Here is an 18,595-nt window from a genome sequence, read left to right on the forward strand (position 1 = left end):
CTTCACTAACGTCATTTACACTTTGTCTTAACTGTGATTCTTCATCCACTTCTCTTCCTCATCCCCTCACTACATCTAACGTTTCTCCTAGAGTGAAAATGGAGGTTATGTTTGGAACAGACCATCCAATTAACGTTAATATACATATCCAACAGCTTGTCGTGATAGCATTCCACGTACAAGGTTGCAACTGAAGATATCATACATGCTCCTGCTCATTTGTCAAATAATTTTATTGTCATTTTGGGCCCGTTTCAGCTCCCATTGATTTTAATAGGATTGGGTTCCAGCCAATGAGGGGGCATTCTCACATCTACAGCATTAATTCCCTGTCAACTCCACTTACTTGAGGCCATGTCTATGCTGGAAAAAGGCTGGCCAGTAGAGCTATTCCTGCACAGCTATGCTGTCAAAAGATCCTAGGTGCAGCTTATACCCATTACAAAAAAAAAAAGGGACCTGTGCCAGTATAACGTATGATTTTGCACACAAAATAAGTGATACCAGCAAAAGCACTTTTATGTTGGTGTAACTCTGTCTATGGTAGAGGCCAAATTTTTAAAGGTATCTAAATGCCTGACTCTTAATGTGATAATTGATGGGTGTTATGCTCCTAAATACCTTTAAGAATCTGGCCCTAGGGCTTTGGCAGGATAAAAATGTCATACACAAAATTTTTAAAAAATAAATCACCCCCCCCCCCCCACTTAACATTCCCAGACTGGCAAAAGTTTCTAGTATAGGCCTGGCCTCAGACAGAACTCCCAATGAAATCAGCCCTCAGACTGGAAAGGTGGGACGCCACTGCCAGCGGGTAGAGTGCCTCGGGTCTTCCTGGGAAAGGAACTAAACTCTCCTCCCCTCAGATAAGGCCAATTATACAAAGTTAAACATGGCTGGTTACTTCCAGGAGCAATGTGGCTGGAGCGGCTACACAATTCATTTGTTAGGAGGAAGTTTGGGGAAAAGAGATGAATGTTGCAATCTGCCCTAAAGGTTACCAGACCTATGCCAAGTCTACTCTTAACATTTTGCCAGTATAGTCAAGTCAATTAAACTATCATATCATTTTTGTACCGGCAAATGCCTTAATGCAGATGCCGCTCATACTGGCTATAGCTTATTTGATTACGGGAACCAGTATAAGCTATACTGCATAAGCAATTTTTGCCAGTATGCGCTGCATGTCTACTAGGAGGGTTTGCCATTATGGCTACGTCAAACCTTTTTTGTGTAGACTAGGCCCTAGTTCTTGCCCATACTAGGAAAGTGCCCTGGTTTAATTAAGTCAATTGAAAAATTGTTCTAGTTAAACTGGTGCAAGCCTCTAGTGTAGATGCCCACGAACTGGTTTAACCGTCGCTAATTATGGAGGTGCCAGTCATGGCTCCATAGTTAGGGTTTAGTTCCATTTAGCACTTAAAGCAGGGATTCAACCTAGGATATGTGTGAAACATACATATGGGTTTAGATTAAGTCCGTAATTTACCAATATACGCTAAACCAGTTTATGCAAGGGCTTATCTGGTTTAAAGGCTTTTACATGAGGGGTTTGAACCAGTTTAATTAGATTGATTTTAAACTGAGGTGTTTAAAGCAGAGCAGTTTTTTATAGATAGAGCTGTGGCTCAATCTGTTCCCTGGTGGTAATGAACTCCAGAGTCAACCAAGGGCCCTCCACTGAGAGTGCCCTGCTCCCAGACTCAACATGTTTGAATCTGGGCTCCTCGGGGAGTGAAGATGCCATGCTAGGGAACAGTGAGAGGAAGGAGCTCTCTAAAGCAGTGGTTCTCAACCAGGGATACACATAATCCTGGGTGTGCTCAGAGGTCATAAGAACATAACGGCCATACTGGGTCAGACCAAAGGTCCATCTAGCCCAGTATCCTGTCTACCGACAGTGGCCGATGCCAGGTGCCCCAGAGGGAGTGAACCTAACAGGTAATGATCAAGTGATCTCTCTCCTGCCATCCATCTCCACCCTCTGACAAACAGAGGCTAGGGACACCATTCCTTACCCATCCTGGCTAATAGCCATTAATGGACTTAACCTCCATGAATTTATCCAGTTCTCTTTTAAACCCTGTTATAGTCCTAGCCTTCACAACCTCCTCAGGTAAGGAGTTCCACAAGTAGACTGTGCGCTGTGTGAAGAAGAACTTCCTTTTATTTGTTTTAAACCTGCTGCCTATTAATTTCATTTGGTGACCCCTAGTTCTTGTATTATGGGAATAAGTAAATAACTTTTCCTTATCTACTTTCTCCACATCACTCATGATTTTATATACCTCTATCATATCCCCCCTTAGTCTCCTCTTTTCCAAGCTGAAAAGTCCTAGCCTCTTTAATCTCTCCTCATATGGGATCCGTTCCAAACCCCTAATCATTTTAGTTGCCCTTCTCTGAATCTTTTCTAGTGCCAGTATATCTTTTTTGAGATGAGGAGACCACATCTTTACACAGTATTCAAGATGTGGGCGTATCATTGATTTATATAAGGGCAATAATATATTCTCCTTCTTATTCTCTATCTCCTTTTTAATGATTCTTCCAGGGGGTACATCAACTCATCTGGCTATTTGCCTAGGTTTACAACAGCCTACATAAAAAGCACTAGCAAAGTCAGTGCAAACTAAAACTTCATACAATGACTTGTTTATACTGCTCTATATACTGAAATGTAAGTACAAGATTTATATTCCAATTGATTTATTTTATAATGATACGGTTATAAGTGAGAAAGTCAGCAATTGTTCAGTAATAGTGAGCTGTAACAATTTTGTATTTTTATGTCTGATTTTGTAAGCAAGTAGTTTTTAAGTGAGGGGAAATGTGGGGGTAGGCAAGACAAATCAGGCTCCTGAAAGGGGTACAGTAGTCTGGAAAGGTTGAGAGCCACTGCTCTAAAGCAACCAAGTCAAACCATTTAAGACTTTTTGGACAAGAACTGGAAGTTTAAAATGGACCCAGAATAGGACTGGTTGCCGTTACTGAGCACAGAGCAATGTTTTGAAACTGATCTGTGTGCTGTATATGGCATCAAACCTTCAGGCTGGTGCCACAGGCAAACAAAACTACCACGGTGACCCCACATCAGATTCCATGGTGAACCTATTTTTTCTAAAGCACTATGGAGGATACAGTCAAAGAGAACAGGATTCTGGCACCTCAGATCAGTCATTCTGCCTTCTGATCTCTATCAGAAGAGTGGAAATCAGGAAAGTAAAAACATTCCAATGCAAAGGTTCAAGTTGTATTATGGATCAACGTTTTTAAGTTCTACACCCTAAGGCACGTTAGCTTAAGCACATTCAGTATACACATTTCCAATATATAAAAAAAGTGAACACCTTCTCCAGCCTGTAATACGAGGTAGAAATCTGGCTACAATAACTATAAGCCCCAGTACAAAGCAAAGGCACTGGAAAAGCAGTCAGACCACTTGACAATACCAAGATGACCCTATCGTTATGGTTAATAATTACTACTTATGAAGCCCCTTTCAACTAAAAGCACTTTACAAACTTAAGTGATCCCCATATATAATTAGTGTATCCAGTCACTCATCACCCATCTCTGGGACAGAACACATTAGCTGCTTAACAGCTCACAGCAACAGTTTAAAGCAGGAAGTGAAGAATACCAAGTCAGAACATCAGCTGGTGTAAATCAGTATAGCTTAACTGGTTTCAATAGAATTATGCGGATTTATATCAGCTGAGAATCTGGCCTTAGTACATCCAGTTGATTTTTGAGGGGCATTTCAGTGGTGTAATTTCCACCCACTCGAATTTGGCCAGAATACAAGGTTAACACCTCTGTTCTTGTTAAAGGGGTCATGGGATTCTTTAAAGTACAAAGGACCAAGAACTTCAGCTTCCTTCAGAATCCCAATTAGCTGGCTCATAAAGAGAACCATTTCCTAAAGATTAGAGGTCAAAATCTTGATCCAGTTGAAGTCAATGGCAAAACTCCATTGACTTCAATGTGTCCAGGATGTCACCTTTGGTTTACTTAGATATTAATGAGAGAGAAGTTGGCCATAAATAGTAACCATTGTCAGTTGGAGTGCTCAGCCGGCAGCCACATCAGTCACTTCTCCAGAAGTGCAGGGACTGCCTTCACGATAAATCTTTGTTGCGAGAGAAGTAAAAGTCCATCCCTCTGTCCTTGTGTTGCCTTGGCGTGTCGGAGGGATCTTTCCTTCCCCTCGGAGGGTGGTCTCTCTTGTTCTGTTAATTGAGAGAAGGTCAGTGAAAGTTATTGATTGAAGCTAAAAGAAAGTCTGTTTTTTATGTTATAAAGCAACCTAGACATCTCACAGCCATCAGAAAAAAGGGTAACATGTTGCAGCTCTAGCCAGATGAGAAGCAGAGAGGAAGGATGATCCAGTGGGTAGGATGCTGGCTTAGAGACAGGTTCAATTCTCTGCTCTGTCAGACTTCTTGTGTGACTTTGGGTAAGTCACTCTGTGCCTCAGTAGAATAGTGCTTCCCTACCTCACAGGGGTTTTGTGATACATAAAATACATTAGTGATTGTGCAGTTACTATGGTGATAGGGGCACAGAAGTTCCTGAGATAGCTAGAAGCATGCTGAGGAGGGGGAGAGAGCTAAAATGTGACTCCCATCTCACTTTACAAAAAGTAAAAAAAAAATTGGATTAAAATGTTCATGTTGAAAAATGATCACCCTTCCCCTCTCCTCCCACAAGCAAGCGCCACTAGCCAAGGAGCTATTGACAGTCAGTCATTGTCTGATCTCGACTGCACGTTGAAATAAAAGAGAACTGATTATTCTAACTCTCAGAGCCAAAGCCAGAGGTCCTTACTCAGGAAAAGGATCTCACTAATGTCATGAGTTTTGCCTGAGTGAGAAATTTGGAGTTGGGCCCTCGGTACCCAAACCCTACATGAAGGCTAGTTTCATCCTTGCACTTGGTTTATTACACTACAGAATCAAACTGTCCTGCGACAAGAGATATAGGTAGGGGAACAAAGTAATGAAAACTTGTGAGATGAAATATACAGCTACGGGGTCACAACAGCAGCAGCATGGTCAGCAAATTGAAGTTGGCAGCACTCAGTCCTAAGACGGAGCCCTTTGTTAGTTTTGCTGCATTTTCTAAAAGGCAGATCCATTCTGAAAAGTATGTTAGTACCAATGGCCTCCTGTGGTCCCCTGTTTAATGGGTCTCTTATTCCAGATCAGATGTGCTCCGTTTACAAGTCCAAAAGGTATTCTTGCTAGCTGCCAGCCCCACAGACTCCTCCTGGGATCTGAGAATCAAGCTGGGTTCTTTTCTCCTCATACACAGTCACCTATCATAAGGTGTCTGCAGGCCAAATTAGACATTCAGAGACATCTGTGAAACTTCATGGCTTTCAATGGGGTTGCACAGGCACAGACTGACCAGAACTTAGTAAGCAGTGCTGTGATAGATGCACAAGTCAGAATAACATAGAATCCAGCTCACACTCCAGTTACATGGATATCAAGTGTTCATTCAAAATTAATGTTGTGCCCAGTCCTGGACCCTTTCAATGATGTGGATTAAACCAGTTCTCTAGTTATTTCTCAAGTGTAAATGGGAGAGAGCTGCAGAATTTATACCCATATTTAGAGCAAGAAACAATAAACTCCCTAGCTCAGTTGGAACTTCATAGTACTTACAGGCTTCTGGTTGATATGTCTGCTCCATTCCCGGGCCAGGACGACTGGCAGTGGATAGGTCTCCCCTAGAGCTATCCCAGCTTGTGAGAGAGCTGCATTGCTCAGTGCCCAGAGAGTGTGTATCTCCCCTCCCTTTACACACTGTATTTCTGGAACCCACAGTCGGACATAATCTCCCTGCAAATGGAAACAGTGGTGTTCAGGGGGATTCACTCACACCAATAGAGCAGGATATTAATAATCTGACTTCCTACAGTGCCTTCCAAACTAGGATGGGAAAGCGCTTTATTAACCGTAAAGAATGAAGCCCTGTGAAACAGGGACACATTAGCCCCATTTTTCAGGTGGGAAAATGGAGGCACTGTTATGTCAGGGCCAACATTTTCAAACCCGGGAGCCTTCTGTTAAGCCTCCAAATCCATATGTAGGCATCTGAGTAGGTGGCCTGATTTACAGAGATACCAAATACGTGCACCTCCCATTAGCTTCAATTGGGGGTATTTAGAGTCCCTGGGAGCTTCTGTCCCTAAACCAGAAATAAGCCCCACTCCCTTGCTATGACACAGGAGGAGTCAGGGTTGCTACTGTGCAGGAAGGGGAGCCTCTCCAGGACACCACGAAGCTGGGGAATGGAGTGGGGGCTGAGTTAATCTCCTCCATAACTCTGGTTCATTAGTAGTGGGAGGAGTATGAAAGGGAAGACTGATCGCCCCTCTCCCCTCTTCCCCCCACAAGGTGAAGGTCAGGGGAAAACTGACTGTAACTGTCCTTTAATCTCATGGCTGTGGGTTTCAACCCACTATTGGGTGCATTACTGTGTTAGGTGATCAACTCCGTCCCTCCCATCATTCATTTCTGTGTTTCCCATGCAGCTGGCCTGTGTTGGAGTAACACATTGCACCATGTCTTGACGATATGACAGTTACCTGGGGAAATGGTCATTAAACGCAATGCTAGTAATGGGGACAGCCACAGACCCGGACTTCCCGAGCCAGGTAACAGACTCTGAATGCCAGATCTCTTCTTGCCCTCCTCACCACTAATCAGGAAAGGCCTGCAGTCCGAGGGATTTTTCTAGCAGCAGCGTCTATTGAGTAGCTTCTTCTACTCTGCTCACTGGGGCCGTTTATTGCATTCAGTTTTCTTCAGCACCCGCTTGAATATAAACTGCTCAGACTGTAACACTGTTTCAATACACACATTCGCTTTCATAGGGTTTTATACCGCTGCCTGTCTCCGTAGCATTTGAGCAAACGATTGGCTATTCTTTTGTTATAAGCTCATCATGCACATTTGTCTCCTAAACACATTTCACTCTTCCGTCTCTGCAGCTCCACTCAGCGGAGAAGCAGCTCGTCAGAGGAGACAGGCTAAGTGGCACTGGGGCTAACATATCACTGTTACAGACGGCCGGATTCCCCGCTGATGAGAAGAGAGCACTGAAAAAACAATTCCAGCCAATAATCACGCCAGTGGGGGTACCCTGGGGGATGCTGGCACGGTCACACACGGGAGCATACCCCTATGACTTCAGTGCAGCTGCACCTGCTTTTCCCTCTGGCAAACTCAACCGCTGCTCATTAAAGAATGAAGATCAAACTAAATTACCATTGGTTTCAGGGAGCCTAATCTGGCTGCTTTTAAAATAAATAAATAGGATCCATAAATGAGTAAATCCCGATTTTCACACTTGGGGGCTTAAAGGTAAGCACCTAAATCCATATTTAGGTGCCTAAATGAGTGACCAAGAGTGCTGAGCCCCCAGGCAGCTCCCACTGAAGTCAAGCCCCAAGAAGGGGGAGGGATAACTCAGTGATTTGAGCATTAGCCTCCTAAACCCAGGGTTGTGAGCTTAAGCCTTGAGGGGGCCATTTAGGGAACTGGGGTTAAAAAAAAAAACCTCTGGGGATTTGTCCTGCTTTGAGCAGGGGGTTGGACGAGATGACCTCCTGAGGTCCCTTCCAACCCTGATATTCTAAGGGTAACTGCAGGTCCACACTTTTGAAAATCTTACCCAGGTGACTGTGAAGTCAAATCAAAACCTTATGTGCCATTTCCATAACCGCTGGAGTTTTGGTTTGTTACCTGCTGTGGCGAAGTGAGGGGGAAGATGAGGAAGAGAGCGACGTAGCACTGGGACATTTCACCAGGAGACTTACGTTGCTGTCATAATCCAGGCCTTGTTTAATCATGTTAAACTTCCTGTTTTCCCTTGGATCGTTTCCAATTCCAGCGCTGTATAACCAGTTTCCATAATTGCTGCAGACATCATAATCCACCTTAAACACACATGAAAACCAGTAAGAAGGGCTGGGTCTGCTGCTCAGAAAGATAAGGGCAGAGGGAGGAAAATCTTGTGGAGATAGCCATTGCTCTGGGATCTGGGACTTGTCTCCACACAACACTATGTAGTAGCATTAAAGTGGTACAACCTCCCCTAATGTGGACACAGTTATAGCAGTGTAAAGGTGCTTGAACCAGTATAGCTATTCCTGTATAGGAAGGGGAACAAGTTATACTGAGGTAAGGCTCCTTTATACCAGGAAGTGGGAGGGGTTGCACCACTTGAAATATTTGCAGGTTTAAAAAAACAAAAACAAACCCACATGACAGTTACACCAGTACAAAATCTGCACGTAGCCCAGGCCTGGTACTGATTGGCCCTGTCATAGGGTGTGGCTGTCCCACAGCACTCCCTGCTGGCCAAGCATGGTGCACTTAGCACTCCCTACCTCAGTTTCCCTCCCTGAAGTGAGTCTTAGCTGGGGTGCTGGAACCAGGGGGGCAAAAAGGGGCCATGGCCCCCCACTTATCAACAAAAGAAATGTAAGTGCTGTGTGGAAAACGACCGATTTTTCCTGGGCCAGCCTTAGGGGCGGGCAATGGGGGCGATCGGACCACCCAGGGCACCACCCAGGGCACCCAGGGTTGGGGGGTGCTCCCTGCGCAGTGCAGAGGTATGCATTGCCAGCAGGCGGGGTAGCATCCAGAGCAGTGAGTGACAGCGGGGAGCGCCACACTCACTCTGCTCCACGGGGGGCGCAACGGCCCCCGGGACCCACCACGTCTCTCACTGCCCTTTAGGCAGCATTTAAAATCCATAGCTCATCCGAGCCACCACCCCCCCTCCCCAATCCCAGCAGACTCTGGTACACCCAGTGCCCAGGTTGCCTGGCAGTTCGCTCCACAGCACTGCTGGAGAGAGGCTGCTCCCGGGCACCTGCTATCTCGCTCTACCCTGGGCGGCGCTGGGGCTGCGGTTCCCCCCAGCTCTTCTCCCTCTGGCGGCCAGGACAGGACTTTGCAGCAGCTGCGTTGCCAAATGCAGGGGCTGGAGTTCAGTGAGCCAATCCCAGGGGCTCTGGCAGCCTCTGCCCCACCTCCCCGCACGCCCTGCCCCAGCCCCGCACGGTGAATCGCTGCATAGAGTCCGGTATCCCCTGAGACACCTGCCCCCAGAGCCTGGGATTCCCCCACCTCAGGAGATACCTTCTCTATGGCCTGGGATCCCATCGTACCCACAACCCAGGATCCTCTATAGACCGGAATCTCCTGAACACATCCAGTCCCCTATCTGGGATCACCCTTGTCCTCTAGGGACACACCCAGAGCCCCCCATTCACCAGCGCTTCCTTGATTCCCACCACACCTCCTTGGTGCAGTTTAAACTGCCTGCAAGAAGCCATGTCTACACCCCTCCCCATGTACATCCCCTCTCCAGAGTCCAGGGCACGACACCCTTCTCCCTCCATCCTCTGGTGAAACAGACACTTTCCCCCAAGACCGTGGCGGGGAGACTCCCCCTTGGCTGGGGCTGGCGTGTAGGTGCCGGGAAGGTGACCCCTGGGACTGTTACCCTGCTCTGCACATCTGCAGATTTGTTAAAAGTAAGGATAAAAAGGGGTAAAACCACAAGGGTGATGTCATGGTAGGTGTTTACTATAGACCACCTAACCAGGAAGAAGTAGTGGATGAGGCTTTTTTAAACAACTAACAAAACCATCCAAAGCACAGGACTTGGTAGTGATAGGAGATTTCAACTACCCAGACATCCATTGGAAAAATACAGCAGGGCACAGATTAGCCAACAAGTTCTTGGAATGCACCGGAGACAGCTTTTTATTACAGAAGGAGGAGAAAGTGACTAGGGGAGAGGCTGTTCTAGATTTGATTCTGAGAAACAGGGAGGACCTGGTTGAGAATCTGAAGGTGGAAGGCAGCTTGGGTGAAAGCCGTCATGAAATCACAGAGTTCGTGATTCTAAGGAATGGCAGGAGGAAAACCAGCAGAATAAAGATGATGGACTTCAAGCCGGCAGACGATAGCAAACTCAGAGAATTGGTAGGTAAGATCCCGTGGGAAAAAGAGTTCAGAAGAGTTGGCAGGTTTTTAAAGAGACTTTATTAAGGGCACAAGAGCAAACTATCCCAATGTGTAGGAGAGATCCCTAGTATGGTAAGAGAGCACACTGATTTCATCAGGAGATCTTCGAAGACGGGAAACTTTAAAAAGTCACACAAAAGGTGGAACTAGGTCAAATTACTAAGGATGAATATAAAAAAAAAGCATGTAGGGACAAAATTAAAAAGCCCATGGCTCAAAACAAGATTAAGCTAGGTGCGGACATAAAGGGCAACCAGAAAACATTCCACAAATACATTAGAAGCAAGAGGAAGACCAAGGACAGGGGAGGCCCATTACTCAATAAAGAAGGAAAGACACTAACAGAAAACCCAGCAAGGGCCGAAGCACTACATGCCATTTTTGTTTCAATTTTCAAAAGAACAGTTAGCAGTGATGGGACGACTAACAGAGCGAACATCAGTGTAAGTGGGGAAGGATCCAAGGCTAAATTAGGGAAAGAACAAGTTAAGAAGTACTTAGATATGTTAAATGTCTTCCAGTCGACAGGTCCTGATGAAAAACATCCTAAAATACTTAAGGAGCTGGCTGAAGAGATCTCTGAGCCATTAGCGATTATCTTTGAGAACTTGTGAAGGACAGGAAAGATCTTAGAGGACTGGAAAAGGGAAAATATCATCCTTATCTATAAGAAGGGGAATAAGGACAATCCAGGGAATTATAGACCGGTCAGCTTAAGATAATGGAGCAAATAATCAAACAATCAATTTGTAAGCACCTAGAAAATAAGGAGATAAGCAGAGCCCTGCAAATCCGCAGACATCTGCTTTATATCCATGGATGCAGATATCCAGGGACCGTTTTCGCGGATTGTGGATTGGATGCAGATGGAAATTTTGTATCTAGAGTCCTGCAAATCTGTGGATATCTGTTTTATAGCCACAATATCCACGGACCATTTTTGCAGACCGCATGTGGATACAAATTTTGTATCCGCACAGGACTCTTAGAGTTAAGTAACATATCAACATAAGCAACAGAGGGTCCTGTGGCACCTTTAAGACTAACAGTAGTATTGGGAGCATAAGCTTTCTGGGTAAGAACCTCACTTCTTCAGACGCAAGTCTGTTATATCAACATAAATTTGTCAAGAACAAATCATGTCAAACCAACCTAATATCCTTCTTTGACAGGGTAAAAAGCCTTGTGGATAGGGGGAAGCAGTAAATGTCATGTATCTCAACTTTAGTAAGGCTTTTGATATTGTCTCACATGACCTTCTCATAAACAAACTAGGGAAATACAGATTAGACAAACCTACTATAAGATGTGTGCACAGCTGGTTGGAAAACCATACTCAAGTAGTAATTATCAATGGTTCGCAGTCAAGCTGGAAAAGCATATTGAGTGGGGTCCTGCAGGGATCTGGCCTGGGTCTAGTTCTATTCAGTATCTTCAGAAGTGATTTTGAGAATGGCATTGAGACAACATTTATAAAGCTTCAGAGGGTACCGTGGCACCTTTAAGACTAACAGAAGTATCGCAGCATAAGCTTTCGTGGGTGAATGCCCACTTCATCAGACGCAAGCTTGTGGATGATACCAAGCTGGGAGGCGTTGCAAAATTTGTTCCTTGGGGCACATTATCTATATAAATAAAGACAAGTAACCCATAAATCTCCTTCCTAGGATGGTTCATTCCAGACCCCCTGTCCTTTGAGGGCAAGATGCTAGAATCCTCTCTTCTCCACAAGATTTGAATGCTAAACAAATCAAGTTTCCATTGAAGGGAGCCAATGCTATCTAGCGGTTATAGTAGGGCATAGAAGCCAGGACTCCTGAGTTCTATTCACCTTTCTCCTACTCACTCACTGTGAGGCTTCGGGTGAGTAACTCATCCTCTCTGCATCTGACTTCTCCCTCTGTAAAATGGGGATGCCAGGACTTACCCACCCTCATAAAGTGATTTGAGAGCCCCCAATGAAAGGCACTACCGAGTGCCAGATATCATCAACTATTATTATGGTTATTCATTCCATGATTTATGCACAGTACAGTTCTGACCACAAGCTGTGTGTGGGTGTGGGAAATTAGTTCTCCTACACCTTTCATAGTAAAGGATCCCAAAATGCATCACATAATTCGCACGTTGCATACAAGAATCACACATCCATCACTGAAATGCAGCACCCTGGGGGATAATGAAACCACAGTCCCCATTTTCCCCTGCAGTGAAGAATGCCAGAATGCCATATATATCCTGAAACTGCAGCAGGAATTTATGCAGACTGTAGTTATTCAAACTGCAATTTGTCCAGGACACTAAGGCTAACTCTGCTCCTTTTTCAAAAAGCACCAGTGCTTTTAGGGCCATGTGCTTGGCTTCAGGACATGGGTTTTTAGGCTCATCTGAAAGAGGGAGCATCCGGGACACCGGGTCAGCACTGACTTACAGGACACAAAAGGCCACCAAACTGAGTCACCAACCCCGCTTTGTGCAGAGTTCCCATCCAAGTACTGGCCCAGCCCAGCCTCACAGCTCAAGGCGCTGTGTTACAAGCCTGAAGTGAACCATGGAAATTTAGGCTGCCGCCAAGCTTGTGTCTACTGTAGCTGCAAGCTTCCTGTAAGTCACTGTGAAGCCAACGGCATTGTGGGGGCCAGCACCAAGCAAGCACAAAGTTGCTGCATTAGTTAGGAAACGCCTTCTTCATCTGTAGACGACAGGCCTGGAAGCCATGCCTTAGTTTTGTAAGATACCAGCCACACTCTGCCCTGGCTAGCAGCAACCACGCTACCGCCGATGGGCCAGACACATGATGCTGGCGGGGTGGGAAAGGAAGAATGACATTAGAACTCACTTCTTTTTTCTCCCCACGTCCGTGCCATTAACTTCTGGGGCCAAAACCAGCACAGATTAGATCAGCAACTCCCCAGCCCCAGATTTCATAACTCAGCTTGGTGAGAAAAAATGTAGATAAGAGACACTGCTACCGAAGTGAAACTGTGCTCTTAGCAATGCCCCTGGAGGATGGGTCAGAGTCGAAGGGAAGCGTACCAGGAAATGACTGGGGGGGAGGGAGGCACGTGCAGTTAAACAGTTTTCATGAGTGTTTGGTGGTATCTGGGAGTTGGCTTTTAGTCACCACCCTTATGCAGGGATGCCAAGGATTCACTAGAATGGGCTAATGCCTTCAGGGGAAGGTGGAGTAGCTGGAAGCAGGGCCGGCTCCAGGCACCAGCTTAACAAGAAGGTGCTTGGGGCGGCCAAGGGAGAGGGGCGGCACCTGCGGCAATTCGGGGGCGGCAGGTCCCTCACTCCCTCTAGGAGTGAAGGACTTGCCGCTGAACTGCCGCCGCCGATCGCAGCTTTTTTTTTTTTTTCCCCCAATTGCTGCCGCCGATCACGATCGCGGGTTTTTTTTTTTTGCTTGGGGTGGCAGAAATGCTGGAGCCGGCCCTGGCTGGAAGCTGACAATACCACCTGGCACGGCTGCCTCTTACTGCGAACCCCCTCATGGACAGCGGTCCCCCTGCAGCACCCTCCCTCTGATCTCTCTCTTCAGGGCCCCTCACAAGCTCCACAGTCTCTCTTCTGAGGAGAGCCACCTTTGGGGCTGACTTAATGACCACAAACTGTGCCACACAGTCCTTAACATCAAAAACTAAACTCAGCATTGCAACCAACTGACCTTCTGCCACCCACACAGAGCTCAGCCCCTGCCAGCATCTGTCCTTCACAGTCACCCTCTAGTCATTTCTACCAGGAGCCATAGGCACCGACTCCGTGGGTGCTCCAGGGCTGGAGCACCCACGGGAAAAAATCCCCTGTGCTGAGGGAGATGGGTGTCTATACACTGCCCACCTACAGAGAGTGCCTCTCATTTGGCTGGAGAGAAGGGAGTTCTTCCCCTTTACTCTACAGGGCTTCTGGTCCAGGGCCCTTAAAGGGACAGTGCCCTGGGTTTTTCCCCCCCTCCAACTATAATTCTCCAGGACCAGGTCCTCTCTTCCACTACAAGGCCATTTCCTGGACCTTTGTTCATTCCAGCTACCTGGAATGGGCTGTTCTGGCCCCCCTGTGCTCTTAAAGGGCCAGTAGGCCTCATTACACAGTCATTGCCTTTTCTCTGTCTAGAAGACTTCAGTAGCCAGAGTTTTCAATATGGACCCCTACACTAACGTCAAGTTAACCTGCCAAAAATACATGCTTATTCTATTTCTCCGGTGCCTTTGGCCCAGATCCTCAAACATATTTAGGCACCTAACTACCTTTGAGGAGCTGGCTCCTGTCCCTAGAAATTGGCCTAAACAAATCAGACCATTGTTAACATTTTATTTTTTTAAAGTTTGCTCAAGTGTGGCAGGGTTCTGGCTAAATTCCCACATGGGTAACTGCAGTGATGCCTGCTTACTTAACATCCCTTCAGTGGATTCAGCTGCAGAGGGTATTCACTTTCCCACCTGGCATGCCTCACTGCTGTCATAGAACAGCTGCTGTTTTCCACCCCAGAGGTGGCTGCATGTCAGCAATGGGGAAGCGAGACCAATATACGAAGGGCAGGTTCTGCTCTTGATTATGCGGGTGCAACTCTCATTAACTTCACTCAAAGAGGGGGGGAATAACTCACAAAAAAGTCACCAAGTAAATTCCAACAGTGAGTTAATGTGAGCAAATCACAACTGCAAACACTTTCCTTGCACACTGTAATGTCTATGGAGCAGTGATGTGTTAAAATGGCAATGTGCTGCAGTGTGACTGTGTGGCTCACTAGCTCCCCATGGGATGTCCTGACAATCTCAGAGAAGATACAAACCTTCGATCACTCCACTGGGGGTTTGGTTAGAGGAAGTTACTATCGCCCCACTGTTAGTGTTTTTAATCATAGGCATTAATGCAGCGGTGCTCTCTAAGGGCCTAACCCAAAGCCCACTGCATTCAGAGAGAGTCTGTCCATTGACTTCAGTGGGCTTTAGATCAGGCCCTAATAAAACATAGTTATTTACCTGTATTATTGTAGCACCTAGGAGCCCCCAGGGGTGAGGTTTACTTCACAGTCTCAGATTCCGTCTCACGGTGATGAGCCCAGCACAGACAGATACGACTCAGTGTGGTGGGGCTTAGGCACTTTTTATCCAGAAACAACCAAAGCCGAGGTGAAAAACCACCTTCCCAACTGAACGGTTTACAGCAGCTGCCAAGCTCCGGGTCAGGGAAGAGCAGAGGAGGACCAGATAAAGTAGAAAAGCCTCCGTTCAATAAAGCTAGTGAAGGATTTCATTCTGGGGGAGCTGACTGAGAGAAGCAGAAGCTCCTATTAAACAGCGAGTGGATTAAAAGAAAGTCACCTTCCTGCCTCTGACTATGAATGTCATTCTGTTTACATCAAACATGAAGGTCCATGATACCACAAACGTGACCAGGCATAATGCCTACTACTTTGAGTTTCCCACTGATTCTACAAGACTATGCCTGGCTGGCAGTGATTGTTTGCAGGATCAGCCCCTAAGACTAGCTACCTTGTCTAATCTTTCCCTCTCAGGGGCTTTTATAAGGTAATGTGGAAGTAGAGAAAGAACTGACAGGGATTTGAAGGGGATGTCAATGCAAACAGACTAGCTGTGAGCAAGAACAGGCTAGCTGTAATCCTAATAACGCGAGATTTGTAGAAGCGAGGATTGTGTGAGGCGAGTGGGAAAGAAATGTGTGAGAAGTTGTTGCGACCTTGTGTAGATAAGATGGAATGTAGACTAGAGTCTAAATAAGTGAGAAAAATAAGTTATCAGGATGACCTATCTATAAACAAAACGCAGCTGTTGCTCATTATTGTCTGTAACAAAGGTATAAATGCTTGCTGTAATTGTTTACCTGTTGAGAGACCTGTTCGGCTCTCTCCCTCCACGCAATTTGCAGAGATAATAAAGTATCTGATTTGCTGCACCCAACCAAAAGAGTGAGAACTCTGTTTTTCTCCGACAGTAACATAAGACAACATTTTCTATTATTATTTATCTTGTGAGGCCCCAACCAAGATCAGAGCCCTGTTATGCCAGATGCTGAACAAACATAGTGAATGACAGTCCGTGCCCTGTAGAGCCTGCAATCTCATTAGACAAGATAGACACAAGATGGGAGAAAGGAAGTATCATCCCCCTGTTACAGGGGGAACTGAGGTCGGAGCCTGATTTTTCAGAAGCACTGAGCATTCGCAGCTCCCATTGACTTCATCTGGAGCTGTGGGTGCTCAGCCCTCCTGACAATCAGGCCCCAGGTGACTTGCCCGTGGTCACACAGGGAGTCTGTGGTATAGTCACAAACTAAACTCAGCTCTCCTGAGTCCCGATCCAGTGCCTTATCCACAAGGCCACCTTCCCTCTCTCATTACATTAGAAGATCTAAATTCTCACTGCAGGCATCAGAGCTACATCTCAGTTGATGGCAGCCTTACCATCACTATGGGCAACATACGCTTTCCTTACCGAAGTCCTTGAATCGTATATCAAGAGCGGACTAAATTATATGATCCTTCTTCGAGCAAAACTGGTATTGAACTCAAAGGGAGTTCTGTTCCTTTAAGGCCCGTGCAAGGTGGCCTGTTGTCAGCCACCTGCAAAGAGAACAACAAACCACCCCAATCGCACGTTGAGTTTGGTCTTACCAGCAGGTACTCAAACCACTCTGCCCCCATCCTCCAGTCCAACCCCAGGTCCTTGGTGAGAAAGCTGGCAACGTTCTGGCGCCCTCTGTTGGACATGAAGCCCGTCGCCGCTAGCTCTCTCATGTTGGCATCTACAAAAGGAACCCCCGTTCTTCCTTCTGCCGGGACAAGAGACACAGAGCGAGGATGCAGGATCTTTACTCTTTCAATTGTAGTCAATCTGCAGCTGCGTATATATGGATAGCTACTTGGATCAAGTGAGTAGGGGCCAAACCCATGTGTAACATGAGGGATAGAACCCTCTTATATGAAACAGCCCCATACAATTTAATAGAGATGATAACAGTAGGGTTCTATAAAAATTAAATAGGGCTCTGTAGAAAGGAGCCTTGGAATGGGAAATCGTTATGATGGAGAAGGTGATGGATAGTCTGACACCAGGGTCAATCAGATCTTACAGCGTATAGTCACCATGTCTTCAATTTGGGCAAAATAAAGAGAAAACAATGAGACTGAGCAAACACAGATGGGTCTTTTAAAGGTAACAGTATGAAGGGACATATAAAGCAGCTGGTTATATATTTGCAAGTTAAATCAGGTGGTGTTAGTAGGAGAGATATATGGAAATTCTTTTACAGTAATGGATACAATTTATTCTGCTTGTGTGGAAATGTGAATTTATTAGGCTAATGTTAAGAAGGACAAACATTGGTATACATTTATGAGTTCATAGATTTAAAGTCGTGAAAGGATGACTGATCAATTTGAATGATTATATTTTCTATTCATGTACGGTAATGACAAAAAAATTTTTTTACTAGAAGAAAAGAAAGGCTCCTAAAGGCCTATAGAATTTAAGGGCAGATTAGACCTATTTTATAGGTTTGTTCACTTTCCTATAGAAATCTATAGCTGGCATATTCATACATAATATTAAACTCTACAGGAAGGATTAAAAATATGGAGAGGTTATCGGGGTCTATGAAATTCTATAGGACTTTTCCATAAGGGCAGAACTGCAGCTCCGATAAGACAGGCTTCCGCCACTTGAGCTGAAGGAGAATCAATGAGTCGTATCATCCCCCCACTCAGAAGTGATGAAAGTAAAGGAAATCCCGATACAAAGGCCCGGCCCATAGCTAGCATCTTCTCTCTCAAGCCTACGAACGTCCTCCCCACAGACACCACACCACTGGGCGTGGGGGATCAGGGAGGGAAGCAGTTCTACGCAGCAGCATCCCCTGGCTGTCTCTGGTTTGGATAACTCCTGCAATGTCCTGCTCCACACCTCTGAATGCTCTCAGGGGAGGATGCAGGCAGAGTGAGGAACCCAGGGATCAGCATAGATACCCCAGCACACCATGAGGGGTTTCTGGGAGCTTTTCTTACACTCCCCCAGTCACAGTCAGCAGGTGCAGGCTGCCTTCTGGGCAAGCAGAGAGGACCATGGGGGCCTAAACATTTCCTCTCTGGTTCGATCTATCTAACTAAAATGCATTGCATTTACCTGTGCATATACCTCCAAGGGCAGAACTTGGCCTTTAGCATCTAGGACCTTGGGCCTGGTCCCGGGAGGTGCTCACTGCAGATAGCTGCCAGCTATCCTCCACTCACACTGAAGTCAAGATAAGGCTCTTTATTGCTAACAGAGTCTAAGTTACAGAGCCTGATTCTGCTCCGCATTACACCAGTGTAAATCTGGGCTGACTTCCCTCAGGACTGACACCCACGTAACTGCGATCAGACCCTGGCCCACAGTTTCGACTGACCTTTCCAAGCATCAAATAGCTTGGGATCTTTCTTCCAAGGCACCTCTTTATCCTGCAGTCCTGTTGGGGAAATGAACTAAGTGTCAGGAACAGCGGCACTGACATGCATCAGGAATAAACAAAGCCACAATGAC

General features: G+C 46.0%; 1 protein-coding gene across 1 annotated transcript in view; it reads right to left on the reverse strand.

Annotated features, from left to right (window-relative positions):
* Window positions 1–3,251: 3,251 nt before the first annotated feature.
* LOC128830811 (cryptochrome DASH-like) overlaps window positions 3,252–18,595 on the reverse strand; it is a 30,827-nt gene continuing 15,483 nt past the window's right edge. Inside the window, exons 10-14 of the mRNA XM_054016596.1 lie at window positions 18,462–18,521; window positions 16,693–16,850; window positions 7,832–7,951; window positions 5,673–5,849; window positions 3,252–4,232 (exon numbers count right to left, since the gene is read on the reverse strand). Of these exons, the coding sequence (XP_053872571.1) occupies window positions 4,122–4,232; window positions 5,673–5,849; window positions 7,832–7,951; window positions 16,693–16,850; window positions 18,462–18,521 (626 nt within the window). The 3' untranslated portion in view covers window positions 3,252–4,121. The remainder of the gene's footprint in view (window positions 4,233–5,672; window positions 5,850–7,831; window positions 7,952–16,692; window positions 16,851–18,461; window positions 18,522–18,595) is intronic.

Source organism: Malaclemys terrapin, chromosome 2, assembly GCF_027887155.1.
Source record: "Malaclemys terrapin pileata isolate rMalTer1 chromosome 2, rMalTer1.hap1, whole genome shotgun sequence".
Lineage (NCBI taxonomy): Eukaryota > Metazoa > Chordata > Testudines > Emydidae > Malaclemys > Malaclemys terrapin.